We start from the raw sequence: 15,619 nt of genomic DNA on the forward strand, positions 1-15,619 counted from the left end.
TACACTATTCCAAGAAGGCAAGTTTTATTCTGTTTTGCTCAGTACTTGAACCCAGCACCAACAAAATGCTCAAAATGCTCACCCATAGCAGCTTTTCAATATACAACTGTTGAACAACAGCAAAAAGTCTAAATCTGTGACTGATCTAAAACACACCTGCAGAAAATTTCTTTTCTTGGTTAACTATTACTAGCTACTATTGCCACTTAACAGAAAACTGCTTAGGAAATTACTGAAAATGTATGTTTAAATGGAGGATAAGAAAATAAAAACTCATCAGTTATATAAAGTTCTTAGTTTCCACTGTTCATTTTATAAGTATGTCCAGAAACCACCATATTAATATCCACATGAGACATGTTGAAACTGAAATTTATACTACAATACATTCATCACTCCTTTCAAGTACTCACATATAAGGATAAAGTATGCTTTTATTAAAAAGGTCCAACAAGCACTGTGCTTGCCGAAAGAAGCCAGAGTAAGATTTCAGTCTTACCTTTCCACTAAAACAAGGAGAGAGGAACAAATGCATTTGAAGAAATGGGCAGAAAGAGGAAGAAGAATGTGTTACGTCAAGGATTACTTACCCTTTGTTGGCAGATCCATTTTATTTCTATGTTAAACCCTACATCTTCTGGCAAAGACTCTAAAACCTAGAGTTTTGTTTGTTGGAGGTGAATTTTGTTTTGTTTTTGGTGAGATGAATGGTAGAATAAGAGAAGAAAAAAAGGAAAACAGAATTACTACAAAAAGCAACCGATAGTAAAACATATCACTAAGTAAGGATAAAATGTTTTGTGCCTTCGGCATAAACCACTATCTTTTCCCATACCCCGAATTACAACACGGTTGGTGATTAAGTTAAACAAGAGATCAAGCAGCAAAAGCAGTGGTCTATGGCAAGATCTGGGAGGGCAGATACACTACCACTACAAAAGACACATCCTTAACCTAAAGTCCTTTCGCCATCAGGGATCTTGGGTCTGCCCTAACCAGCTGCATGACAAGTACCTTAAACAGTTTGTAAACAATTTCATGTGTGGCTGTTTGACCTTCTTCTCTGGTATCTTTAGCCTTATTTTATTTAATGTACCTATCACACTGTTACCGAGCTAATACAAAATTAGAAAAATAAGGAAAATACTGTATATTCGTGTTAAGACTCCTAAACATCAAAGTTTCTCCTTTAAATTAGGATTGTATTTATTAGCCTTTTTCGGTTTTAAAACATCTGTGATTAAATTACAGCGATGGTGACAGAGTGAATAAATGTGTGTTTAATTTATCTGGTTAAATAAACGTTAAACTGTTAATACACAATTTTTTAATAATTGTATTTAATCACAAGTCTAGGAATCATGTGATTTCTCAGAACCAAATGATTTCAGAATTCTGAACTAGAAGAAATGACGTAACTTAACTGGGCTTCATAAATAACTGAAAAATTACTCCAATCAGGTTTTAAACACACTACAACAATGTCCACTTTAGGAGCTCTCTGGTAGCTTCCTCTGCAGGGTGAATAATCATGATAAACTGAAATGATATATTGTTGCCTAAGATATATCTACTGTACCTGACATCACCAGAAAAAGACAATGGAGAAAAGCAGAAGTTAGGAAATGGAGCCAGTGGGAAAAAAAGCAGACCTAGCATGACCAAGGAGTGCCTGGCATCCATATAGGCTTGCCTGATAATATTAAAGGGATTCCTGTATGAATTGTGTCTAGTTTTTAAATCCTCATGCTAGTATTTATGTTTTTTTCAGGGGAGTTCTCGAAATTTGTGTCTCATTTTATGTAACCAGGGTACTCATTTTCTTTGGTTGGACAATCTCATTTCTCTCCAAACGCTAAGGAACAGTTTGTTTTTTTTTCAAGTTTTTATTTATTTAAATAATCTCTACACCCAACGTGGGGCTAGAACTCACGACCCCAAGATCAAGAATTGCAGGCTCCTCCAAGTGAGCCAGCCAGATGTCCCAGGAACAGTTTTAAACATTGTAAAAATACCTCTCCCACCATCACATGTCCCTCTCACCCCTTTTTTCTGTGCCTTCTATTTCTTGTTTATATACAGAAATGTGTGAATTTCCTATTCTTACCAAATTAACCCATTGAGGTGAGCATTTTTATTCATTTGAGCAGGTGAATTATTCTTAAAAAAAAAAAAAAAAAAGTAGGATAGGTACACAAACCAAAAATGTATCTTCTCTAAAAGGAATCAATAACAAGTTTTTATAAATGTTGTCCTTGACACAGCCTTGTTAGTGCCCAAAATAAATTATTCAAGTTATAACAGAATGAATGAAGTAAGTCTTGTGCTAGTTTTCCTAAGAAACTTACCATCTTAAGAGAAGGAAATGGCTGATTTTCAGAAAAAGAATTTTCTTCCTCAACCACAGATTCTGAAATTTTAAATTATAAAAACTCAGTAGATAAAACACCATTTTATCACTAAGATCTTTTCCTAAACTCTTAGGACAAAGAAAGAGATGTAGAGGTAATTAGGAGATCCTTTTTATGCAGTATTTTTTGAAAACTCGTATATTTATTATGTTTATAAAACCTCCATTTTGAAATAAGCATCCTTTATGAAGACTAGTTTGCAACATTTCATAGAAACACCAAGTTTGAGAGTCCAACAGTGATTATTTCTTACTACTTTTACAAAGTAATCACCAGCAGTGATTAGTTATTTCTCAATGGAATTAAACAGCAGGGTCCTCTTGCTAAGGCTTCTATTTGAAATATCAAAATCAGTTTAGAAGCTAGAAATTAAGAGAATCTAAAGCTACTATTGTGCTTTTGTTACCAATACCATTTAATTCAAATTTTATCTCAAAACATGTAAGAATTTTTTTCCAAGAGGGCAAAAAAATTTAATATCAAACTTTTCAACTTTTCCTTTCTTAAAAAAAACAGAAGTGTATTACAAAGACTAAAGTCATATAATATTTTCCATGTAAATATTAAGTAATACTAATAAATTAAATGAATAAAATATATTTTATTTTTAACAGTCATGAAATAGCTACAAAGCTTAGAAAGTCCTATCTATGCTCTAGGGATACACTTTGGTCTTTAGCACTTCACAATTTCTTCATAAAGGCATTCCAACTATCCTGTTATCACAACTGCAAGTAAACATCTAACGAGCACCTACTATATACAGAGCACTGTAAGGGTCTCAGGGAATACAAAAACATTTTTCCCACCCTAGAGAGGTTTACATTCTAGTTGAAGAGACAGGACATGTACAGAATAAAGGGTTAAAAAAAGGATCCACTAAATTTCAAATGAATGACACAAACTATAAAGTTCTATGAGAGTATAAAGTGGAGTTACAAAGGGATTCCACAGGCAGGACAAGCTTTGGGGAAACTGAGGCACAGAGTGGTTAAAGTAACCTGCCCAAGGTTACAGTAGGTAAATATTAGAACTGGATTCAGACTCCTGGTTCTGGATCCAGCTTCTATACTTGATTTTTCCTCTATTTTGTCATGGTTACAAATGTTTGGAAAGAGAAAAGAAAAAGAATGTTTAGAAAAGAATGATAGGTACAAAATCATAAAGAACTTTGATGATCAAGCTAAGAAAACTCGTAACAGTAAAAACATGTCATTACTATACACACGACATAAATGCATTTGAAAATTAATATACGTAAAGACCTCATATCTATAAAACTATTTAGATAGCCCAGTATTATACACATTAAAATGACCAACAGTAGTTAAAAAGAATAAGGAAATACCATATATATGTTAACTATGAAAACAGCGCTTCCATATCGGTACATACCTTTCAGATCTTTAGATTTCAGTGCAGTCACATGAGCGAGCTAGAAAACACACACACACACAAAATGCAATTGGAAAAAAAGTCTTAGTTTATGAAGGTGTATGGTTAACAGAACTGTAACTTGAAAAGCTAGCAAGTTAAAGAAAACTGTAAAATGTAGAATTATTAGTCAGTAAGAATAATCACTAACAACTGTATATATTTTATATGTGCATACATACACATCAGATCATGATCAAATACCCAAGTAGGGGAGAAGAATATAAATAAAAATTCTTAAGAAAGTGTTTATATTCAATCAACCATTTATTTAGGTATCTAACGAGAACAGGAAGAGTCATCATATAAAATTACACGGTATAAAAGATACACAAAGCTTAGATAGTAACAGAAATATAAAAACCAAGGACAGCATAAAAGGCCAACTGTAAAATAAAGACAGTTAGATAAAGAAGGGCTAATGCCGACCAGAGGCGACCTGAGACTACGAATGAGAAAGAAGGGCTAGCCCTTATGGTCTACCTACAAAGGATTAGAGCCAAGCCCCTTCACATATGCAGAAACAGTGGGGTCCATGGAAACTGTTAGAGAAGACAAATGGATTAGCACAAACCCATTTTTCCTAACAGAACAGAAAATCAAAGCATACGCTCTATACATGCTAAATATATAGTCATCTCCATGCACAAAGAGAACACTACCATAAACAAATAAGCATAAGTCGTTCTAAAACTGAAAGATCATTTACACTGTATGCTATTGTGACTACCTTTAACAACTGGAGTTGGTCAAATGTTAATTCCTTTACTGGAATTTCAAATAATTCAACTGGATCAGCATCAAATTTCTAAAAAGAAAATAAAGAGAAAAATAAGCCTCAAATTATTACTTAATGTTGACCCTAGTCAGGCCTAACATCCCAACTTAGTGAATGATGAGAGTAATTGTTCAGTGGCCACAGTGAGCCCACGTAGGGGAGCTCCTCTCTTTTAGCACCACCTTCCAGCTCTTAAATTCTGGCTTTTGTTTTTGATGTAGGTGGGAGTGCCTGGAAGAAAATAACAGCTGGGGGGAGGATAGGGCCCTGAAGACACAGAGAACAAAGCCAGAAATCAGTTATTTTCCCCTACTTCCTGTCATTCTGTTCACATTTTATTTGACCTATATATCCATGTTACATGACTACACAATTAACATGTACAAGTACTATGTAAGGATTAATTTCTGTCAGTAAATTTCTAAACTTTTCTCAATCTTTTATACTTAAGTTGGTTAAAAACAGCCACAGAAATCAATGGTCACGGGAAACAAATGTCTGATTAGCGCTAAGCAGTAATATGTAATAGGAACTCTAATCTATTATGTTTTCCCCATGAGCAAATGCTTTATATTTTAATACCATATCATATGTCACATTGTTCAGGCATGAGTTAATGGACCACCAATAAATCTTCAACAAATATGCTAAATCCTTTACATGTATATTCATTCATGTACATATGGTATGAAGCCATGTATGCATAAAGCTTTTCTAGAAGGATACAAAATAAACTATTAAGAGTAAGAGAGTGTGACCAAGGAAAAAGGGGAAAAAGGAAGGCTTACTCTTCATAATCTTTTGCAGTTTTTTTTTTTTGTTTATTTATTTTGAAAGGGGGAGGAGAGGGAGAGGGAGAGGGAGAGGGAGAGGGAGAGGGAGAGGGAGAGGGAGAGGGAGAGGGAGAGAGGGAGAGAGGGAGGGAGGGAGGGAGGGAGGGAGAGAGGGAGAGAGGGAGGGAGGGAGGGAGGGAGAGAGAGAGGGAGGGAGGGAGAGAGAGAGGGAGGGAGGGAGGGAGAGGGAACACAAAGCAGGCTCTGCACTGTCAGCACAGAGCCCAAAGCAGGGCTCAAACTCACAAACCGTGAGATCACGACGTTAGCCGAAATAAAGAGTCGGACACTTAACCGACTAAACCACCCAGGCGCCCCTTCTGCTGTTTTATAATGAACATGAATTTGTTTTATGAAATAAAACTTGCTTAAAGTACTTGCTTAAAAATTAAAACTAAAAATATATACAATTTGATACTTTCATTCCCTAACTCATCATCCAGGTTCAACTGAAGAGCAAGACAAAATCTGATTAACAATAGGATCAGTAATACTCTTCAGTTAACTCTCACAGATTTTTAGAAATTACAGCTGGATTCATTAACCTCCATCTTGGTTACTAAGATCTTTAGTGCTCCATTCCTTCTTTTCTATTTTGCACTGATTTTTTTCCCCCATGGCAAAACCATCTGCTCCTTTTCTACTAAGTTATCTTTTACCTCTATCATCTAAACAGGTGCATATATATCCTCCCCTCCTTCTCCTAATACCATTTCACAGAAACAAAACCATGCTTTTCTATACATCATACTAATCCGAATCCCCATGACTGATTCGAATTCATGAGTAGGCAGAGCCAGGTGCCTTGCCATATCCACATATACCACAACAATAGTGTCTGGTAGAACATCATACATGATAGCAAATTAGCCTGAACTTTACATCATCTCAACAGAAAATGATACTCAACAATTTTAAAGAAAATGGCAAATGATCCCTCCTAGTTTAAGTCCTTAAGAAATCACTTAATTGGTATACTAAAGTTTAAGCACTATGTAGTTATCAATTACATTTACACAACAATTACAATTTTTAAGAAACTATATGGATTTTCAAATCTTCTGGACTCTATCCTCCACCATGCCATTCTCCATTCTATCTCCACTCCAGTCCAGGCATACTGTACCTCTGGCCACATTACCACTTTCCCTGTCTCTCGTTTCTGTCCTCTTAACTTCCCCTTATATCAAGTACTTACACCGGGAAGTTTAGTTCTGAACATTTCCCTTGCTGGCTCAAAAGTCTGTCACATCTCCCCAGCTCTTAGGTCTACACCCCATTACTGAGGTCCTCCACTATCTGGCTCCAAAGCATTTTTTCACTGTGGCTCTTCTCATTTTGCCAAGTCATATTAGCATATTAATTTGAGAAAAAGCTTGAGGCAGAAACAGAAGGGAGCCTAGAAAACAGACACTATAAAAGCTTCCTCTCTTGCTTCAATACAGGAACAGTGGCAGACTGACATAAAAGGCACCTGGAACGTCCTTTTGTTAGATAACAGAAAAAAGCAAATTGAGCAGTACAGAGATCCTGCTCTAGGGAATTATTATTCCTGTCTGCTCACTCTCTTGATGTTGCAAAAGCTTGACAGAGGAAAGAATTGGTAGTAATCAACTAAGAAAATGAACTGATCAACTCTACTTAATAAATAACTAAATATATACATATACATAAAACCAACTTTCTAGTGTTCAAACCTAAGTAACTCTAAGAGTTAAAAATGAAGGAATTTCAACATACCTTTTTCATTGTCAAACAACAGGTGAGATCATGATACACCACAGGCACAAAATCTTTTGAAAGATGTACATCAAATTCTACAAAGGCTGCACCCTAACAAATAAAGGAAACAGGGATTTGAAAAACACTACCTGGCCCACAATACATCCAAAACTACAAGGACGTAAAAAATTTACTGTTCACTATAAACTTACAGACTTGTACATAAAAACAAAAAACCTCCTCATGAATTAATGTTACACTTCAAGCTTTTTCTAAAAACTAATTTCTTCTCTGAAAACAATTTTAAGTATTTACTTCATTGTGATAGCACAGCAATTTTTTCCTGGCAAAAATATGGGCACTGATCTTCTTGAACACATCCCAGGGCCACTCTGTGGCAACGGCTGGCCTGTCACCTCCACTACTGCTATTAGCAGAAATGGAGTCCACCAAGAGCCAGGAGTACAGGGCCAACTGGTGCCTTCTTGCCCCTAGGTCCCAGAGCTGGACAGCTGGCCCTCGGAGATGAGGAGGGAAAGGAGTAAACTGCCGTGCCTTAGCTCTGCTCCCTGCTGAACATGAGCAGCACACCTTCCAGCCTTTCCAGGCAAAACCCCAGAAGCAGCGTCAAGAGGAAAGGACGGTGCTGCTGAAAACACAGAGAGCAGCAATGGGGTCAAGAACCGCACCACACAAGCCCAATCTCCGGACAGAGCCGCAACAGGATGGAGGACGACAAGAATGAGTTAAGGATGCATTTTTCCAAGTCGGACCCACTCTGACATAAGAATTAATTCAAATAAAGCTGAGAACATAAACTGACCCACAAAGGTATGAGTTCACTGAAAGAAAGCCAGTTGGGATCAAAGGAAAAAAGGTCTGAGAATTCTGTTCGATATTGCAGCCCAGAGAAGTGCTGTGTGGGGACAGATGATACACTTGCACCCCTCCCCGAGCTTTAGGTCACAGAGGGTATTCAACTTGTGAGCACACGTGGATCCCAGACTAGAATCGAAGGAGCCCATTTCCTTAATGACTTCTGCAGCAGGAAATAAGTTTACCTTCTTCTAGTACTGTAAACAAGACAATAACACAAAGCTTTTCTACCGAAGAGAACAAACCCAAGCACCCTTAAATAATTACAAAAATTAAACGAATTATGTAGCTTAGTTTAAATGTTTAACTTTACAGGATCACCATCCTTCAGGAAGATAATTTTACCAAGTGATAAAACTTGATCCCAAAATCCATGTGTGAGTGAGCTCTAAGAAATAAGCCAATAACGTACCAGAACCTCTACAGGGATATTTGTAACATTAAAACAAACAAGCCATTAATAACTTGCATATGGCATTCTGAAATGTGATCAGCATGAATTACAAAGGATCTCATCAGAACATGGAAGAAAAAAAGGCTTAATGACATCCTCTCTCAAAAAGCATGGAGACAGCTAAAGTTCCTTAACAGGGATCTTCACGTACTTACAGCTAATAAACCAATGTTTAGAACAGTTAGCTACAATGAACTAAAACTGTTTCCAAATGATGAACTAGAGCCCAACATACTCATAGATTTAATATAATCCTTTCAACACAAAGATAGAAGTGTCCACTATTAATATTTTTAAGCATTAAAATAATTAATGTTAAGATGTAATGAATTATAAAATGCAATATTTATATACAACTAAAAGGGAAAAAAATGGTGCCAAACCATGATGCAAGGTTAAGAAAGTTGTAAAACCCATACCCATTTTAGAGATGCTAAAATATGAAAAAGTATGTCTTAGAATAAGTGTGCTCATATAAGTGATAAAGTTAAACATCTCTCTAATCAAGTTTACTTGCTGAACTCTTTTTTAAAAGGCAAAGTTTAAGGCATGTGGAGGACACTGTGGGGAAAAAAATGATAATAAGAGCATGAGATGGTCCTCCGTTTTCACCTTAGCCTAACTTGGGAGCATGAGGCCTTTTGGTCAGGTACAGGGCAGCAGGGAGCCACAGGGGAATCTCAGGTTCTTGATTAAATATGTCAAGTTGCAGTTGCTGGAAAAAACTACAAGCTAAAAAATGGACACTTTATAACTGGATAAATTTCTTAATTTAACATAATTTAACATAATCAAGATGGTAGGCAGGATATAAACTGACAGACTTAAATGTTAACATAAAACCACTATCAAATCCTTCTATAAGCATTATTTCCAAAGTATCTGAATGAGCACATTACTGAGTTAATGAAAACGAATGCTTACTGGGGAATGTTTTCCTTGCCCCCATCACTCAAAACTTGTAACCTCAAACAAAGATGCTAATGATTCCATTGTTTTCATGCCAAACTTCACCAAGAATCTAAAAACAAATGCTTAGAGATACTTTATCTTCACTTAGATATACATTCAGAAGAAGCATACAGTTTCAACCTACTTAACTTTTTTAAGCTACTAATGGAAGAGACTCCCCAGGCCCACATTTCTCTACTTTCCTACCTTTGGACCAATATTCCCAAGTTGTTTAAAAGAAGAGAGGGTCACTTACATGACTAGCAGCATTTCTCAAAGAAGCAATAGTATTTTCTTGAACTTTAGCAAGCCTGAAAGAGAAGAAATATATATAGTTATCATCCACTATAGAAAAGACAAAACAAATGTGATAAGCCAACTCTATCTTCAACAATGGAAACAGTTCTTATCCTGTTTTGAGGCTACTTCTGCCACCACCAAATTAAGATTGTGACCATCACTTAGTTGGTGTATGCATTTATTCCATAAATGCGAGCTCTAATGATTACAGGTATTTACAAGCTTAATATAAACATATCCCACACCCACGCATACCTCCCCGAGTTGACCTATCAAGGAAAACAATCTTGCAGCGGCATGAAGTATGAGAGACACAGATACTTGCTCCTTGCAATGGTGCCTCAGAGGACTTAAGTATTGGCAGACCGGGGGAGTGGGGAAAGGCTGACACCCAGCAGGGCAGTAGTATGGAAATGATACTGAGAATAGGTGAGGAAACTGAGCCCCAGAAAGGGAAGCATGCCAAAAGCTGGGATCACAACAGACTGAAGTTTGGGCTGCCTCCCCACATCAAGCTTTCCTGGATTTCTCTTGTTAATGTCCCTCCCGACATCAGTTCAGCAGACATTAGATTAACCAGATAGTCTTAGGAGAGAGTCTCCAATTAATTTGAATTGGGAACCCTAATCACCAAATTACATTAAATCCCAGGTAATAATAAAAGGCTCATTTGACCTTTAGTGGTCCAAACCAATGGAACCTTACCATGCATAAGCTACCAAATGCTAATACCACTCAAATAGTCAACCTACTGAGCAGTTGTTGTAGAATTCCCTGCACCACGATGTCCAACATCCAATGGTGTTCTTGGCTTCCAATACTTGGAAAATGAAGATTTCATATCACAACTGTATCCTGGTAATGGCTTAATAATTATATAGTCAACTTTCATAGAAAAAAAGGGGAGAAACAAAGATGATTAAAAAGGCCACGATGAACATTTAAATGGCACTACATTTCAATACCAATCAAACCAACTTTATCTCTATCAAATAGAAAATAACAAGTCAAAACTGATTCAAATAAAGCTTCCAGAAAATGTAATTGATGCCCCTTGTTACTATAGTAGTAAATATTCTAAAACAAATTATTAATTTAATCACCACCATTCGCAAAAGCTCAATTTGACCCTAGCTAAAATTTGAACTTAATCTTTGCTCATTTGTAAAGGGACCCTCTGCTTCTCTAGGCTTACCTCTCACTTTGCCTATTGTTTTTCTGGAATTTCTGCTCATGATGGGAAGAGTGAGAATTCCAGCACTCTTCCCACTCTCAGCAATGGTGGATGATAAGAGACATGCTGTCCCCACGTGTCCAGGAAGAGCATCACCCTGAACTACGTGTTCACTGAGATCTTCCTGGGGGAAAAAAAAAAAAGAGGTATGAAGTAATTCAATTTCTTACACTTCAATATTTTCTATTAATCCAGAACCTATGGAGGAAGATCCATAAAATATGAATCAAACTTATATTCAAGTAATTCAGATAGCTTCTTTGTAATATAAGATACATTTTCTTTTAATATATAATATTTTAAGATTTTATATGGTACTTGATTAGTTGTAACTGTTGATTTGCACTTCTGATCCTCTAACATGTATTAGATGAATTTAAAACACTGATGAAGTTTCTAAGTACTTTTACATTCAAAGACTAATAAGTATCTGTAGTGGGCTGTTAATGTGTATTATATTCTCTAAAAATGAATCCACACAGGTGACATAAAGGGATAGTTAACTCTCTAGGAAACTGAATACTCACTTTGAGATTACACTGGATATTTTATCAGCCTAATCTATGAAAGAAATAGTATTTCCAAAACTGCTCACCAAATGAAAAGGAAGTTAGGATGTTCAAGAGAGTATTAAAAGGTAGGTCCTGAAGAAATAAGGAAACAGTCAACCAAAACCTCACATTTTATAATAAAGTCCCACAGATCTTATTACTTAGGGAACACTGAATCAGAGATTTTTTTTAAAAATAGAATTCTTTATTGTAGTTTTTTGAAAGGAACACTTTAAATCCCATACAATGCAAGGTAGCCAAAATGCCAGTTGCAACAGCTATGCATAAAGACTATTAAAACTTGAAGACTATAATGATTTTAATTATGGGTAACACTACCTGTGAGCTTAAATCCATTCTGTATTCTGCTATTTTCACAAAACTGTGGTTAGGTGCTCTAATCTAATGGAAATGGGAGTGCAATGACAAAGAGCAAGAGTGTCAGGAAAGCAGTACACATAACTACTAGCCAGGCACAATAAAGCAAGGACCTCAGTGGAGGACCCCGCATGACTTGTGGAGAGGAGAGCACCTGTACAGCCAGCAAGCCAGAGAGCTCTAATGCTGAGAGTCACAAGCAGCTCTAGAAAGCTGGTAGCAGATTCTAAACAACCTGGCACAATTTTCACAGTAACTATTTTTTACTACGTATTTATAGTATCAAGTAAAGTTGCAAAAATGAGTTCACTGTTATGATGCATTCTTACAATAAAATGCCTCAATAAACCACAGACTTCAGTCATAAAGAGGACACAATCATGCTGGTTACACTGGGTTGCCCACCAATAGTTATACAGTCTGCTTGTCCCTCTATTTACCCTTAGCGGCTCCTTTGGATATTATTCATTTACATTTAGAACAGGCACAAGGGCACCTGGTTGGCTCCGTTGGAAGAGCATGTGACTCTTGATCTCAGGGTTGTGAGTTCAAGCACCATGTTGGGTGCAGAGATTACTTAAAAATAAAAAATTCTTTGGGGTGCCTGGGTAGCTCAGTGGGTTGAGTGACTCTTGATTTCAGCTCAGGTCATGACCTCATAGTCTGTGAGATCGAGCCCTGCATCAGGCTCTGTGCTGACAGTGCAGAGCCTGCTTGGGACTCTCTCACTCCCTCTCTGCCCCTCTCCCTTGCTCTCTCTCTCAAAATAAATAAAACAAAACAAAACAAAAAAAGGAATAAAAAATAAAACGTTAAAAATCTTAAAAAAAAAAAAACAAAAAAAACAGGCACTTACATTGATGTAAAACATTAATCAATTCAGCTGAAATTCTCTTTATAGTACTTGAGTCTATCAACTCCAAGTTTTTTAAGCCTGCTAAAATGTATAGAGAATAAACATCTAAAAAGATGTATGATCATGGGTTTACACAAATCAGACTACAAAAATTAAAACATATAAAAATAAGCCCATGCTTGCATTCTTTCTCAAACCCCTCAGTGAAATAATCACTTACCTCAAAAAAATCAAATATTAGTTCCAGGTTATCTGGTTCCATTGTCTGTATGCTGTACTCTGTCCAACGATCGGGCTGTAAGCCATACCCACACTCTGGCTGCGAATGCCTGCACTTGAATTCATTGTCGCTTATTAAGGATATCTCCAGGCTGTTGGACATTTTGTGAAGAACAGTAGGAGACACCCTATCATCGTCATCTTCTTCCAAGCCCTCTAGTGTCAACTTTACCCTACATGAAAGGAAAAAATAATGAAATGCAAAAAACAAAAATGGAAGAGGAAAATTCATACAAATGTTACCTAAATGCTAAATTCAAAAGTGTTCCCTGGGGGCACCTGGGTGGCTCAACTGATTAAGCCCCTGACTTCAGCTCAGGTCATGATCTCACAGTTTGTGAGTTCCAGCCCTGCGTTGGGCTCTGCACTGACAGCTCAGAGCCTGGAGCTTGCTTCAGATTCTGTGTCCCCCTCTCTCTCTGCCCCTCCCCCACTCACACTCTGTTTCTCAAAAATGAATGTTAAAAAAATTTTTTTAATTAAAAAACAAGTTTTCCTTGAATATGCTAATTCTTTAAATAACACAAATACCATATTATATAAGACTGCATCATACTACAGGTTATGGCATTAGTTGTTTCATAAAATACTTATGTTTTTATTTACATATATTTCTGCAAAGTATTAAAAAAAACAAGATACATGCTCATTATGCCTGAAGTTGTTTTCATTGTTTTTTAAAAAACTGAATCTACAGAGGCATTTACTATTATCTCATTTATAACTGGCCATGCCAAATTCTTCTGAAATGTCTTACTAAAGAACATACGTGTAAAACAAGCATAAAATTGAACCATATTGTTAGTGTACATTAAAAGACTAGAGTTGGAGGCTGTAAATTAAAACTTTTCCCTTTTCTTCTACCTTATCCACAGTGAGTCCAGGTACTCTGAGAAAAGCACATTATTAAGGAAAAATATTGTATTAAATCTATTTGTTTGTATGCATACTTTTTACATGTGTTATGTATTTATATTTATGTGCTTTCTAAATGAAACAAATGAACAAAAAACAGACCAAGAGTCTAAAACTTTTTATAGGCTTCAAGCAATGAAAACAAAGACCAAACTGTCTAAGCCACAGAGCCACAAAAACCAGTCTCCTCCCAATGAGAAACAATTACTTGCATAGCATACTTGTAATGCCAAAGAGTCAACTCAATTCTAGAATATTTCTTGCACCAATTGAAATGTACATAGATTAGGAGCGCCTGGGTGTCTCAGTTGGTTAAGTGTCCAACTTCAGCTCAGGTCATGATCTCACAAGTTCAAGCCCCACATCGGGCTCTATGCAGACAGCTTGGAGCCTGGAGCCTGCTTCAGATACTGTGTCTCTCTCTCTCTGCACCCCTCCCCCACTCGTTCTCATTCTCTCTCTCAAAAATAAACATTACAAAAGAAAAAAGAAAACAGTGTACATAGATTAAACAATTATAAACTATTAACATAGAAGTGATGTTACCTGCTGTATAGAGTAACAGTTAAGGTATGAAAACTTTTCACTCTAGATTTAAATGAGATCTGATAACACAAATAATGGAACTGTTTTAGTGGGGCCTGCTCTCTCTACATAACCTACTGCCTCCAACCACTGCTGAGGCCCAAGGTCTCTCAGAGGGTATATCTACACAACTCAATTAGCAATACTGTTCTATAATCACACAGTAAAATCAAGAGTAGTATTTTAATAATAGAAACAAAAATCATCTTTTCTCAGAAGTCTAACTCTTAAGAGTTCTGGACAATTGACTCTATTAGTTAGCCTGAAGGAACAAACATTTTCTACCAGGATATATGAAAAGAGATCACAACTGCATAGTAATAAGTGGGCAAGAAAGGCATAAAGATTTTTTTAAAAATGACTATTAGGGCACCTGGGTGGCTCAGTCAGTTGGGTGACCGACTTCACTCAGGTCATGATCTCACAGACTGTCAGTTCGAGCCTCACGTCAGCCTCTGTGCTAACCGCTCAGAGCCTGGAGCCTGCTTCAGATTCTGTGTCTCCCTCTCTCTGCCCCTCTCCTGCTCACTTTCTGTCTCTCCCATTTCATAAATAAACATTAAAAAAAATAAAATAAAAATAAAAAATGACAATTTTGTTAACAGCAATGTGTTTTAGCAAAAAAAAAAAAAAAAGTTTTAATAAAATAAAAAATTTCAAGTTTAAAGGGATCCATGAAAGAATTTTAGTCATTTATGTTAAAGGTTTTCTTCAAGTAGCTCTATGAAGGTTATAATCTATCATAAAGAGACACTGCTTTCCCCTTATTGATGAAGTCAAATAAAAGAGAAACTTGTATTTAAAACTTAGTGATAATGAGACAGAACAACACGTCTAGTGTTTAACTTAAAATGTACAAGCTTTTGGGGTGTCTGGGTGGCTCAGTCAGTTGAGTGTCCAACTTTGGCTCAGGTCATGATCTCATGGTTCGTGAGTTCGAGCCCTGCGTTGGGCTCTGTGCTGACAGCTCAGAGCCTGGAGCCTGCTTCAGATTCTGTGTCTCCCTCTCTCTCTGCCCCTCCCCCACTCCCGTGCTCTCTCTCGCGCGCGCGCTCTCTCTCT

General features: G+C 36.7%; 1 protein-coding gene across 3 annotated transcripts in view; it reads right to left on the bottom strand.

Moving 5' to 3' along the window:
- GPCPD1 (glycerophosphocholine phosphodiesterase 1) overlaps positions 1-15,619 on the bottom strand; it is a 68,267-nt gene that overhangs the window by 29,371 nt on the left and 23,277 nt on the right. For all 3 annotated transcript variants that reach the window (XM_042931571.1, XM_042931568.1, XM_042931570.1), the window contains exons 8-16: positions 12,999-13,230; positions 10,955-11,117; positions 10,512-10,644; positions 9,716-9,770; positions 7,197-7,289; positions 4,576-4,653; positions 3,807-3,846; positions 2,349-2,410; positions 591-656 (exon numbers count right to left, since the gene is read on the bottom strand). In XM_042931571.1, the coding sequence (XP_042787505.1) occupies positions 591-656; positions 2,349-2,410; positions 3,807-3,846; positions 4,576-4,653; positions 7,197-7,289; positions 9,716-9,770; positions 10,512-10,644; positions 10,955-11,117; positions 12,999-13,230 (922 nt within the window). The remainder of the gene's footprint in view (positions 1-590; positions 657-2,348; positions 2,411-3,806; positions 3,847-4,575; positions 4,654-7,196; positions 7,290-9,715; positions 9,771-10,511; positions 10,645-10,954; positions 11,118-12,998; positions 13,231-15,619) is intronic.

This window comes from Panthera leo, chromosome A3, assembly GCF_018350215.1.
Source record: "Panthera leo isolate Ple1 chromosome A3, P.leo_Ple1_pat1.1, whole genome shotgun sequence".
Taxonomy (NCBI): domain Eukaryota; kingdom Metazoa; phylum Chordata; class Mammalia; order Carnivora; family Felidae; genus Panthera; species Panthera leo.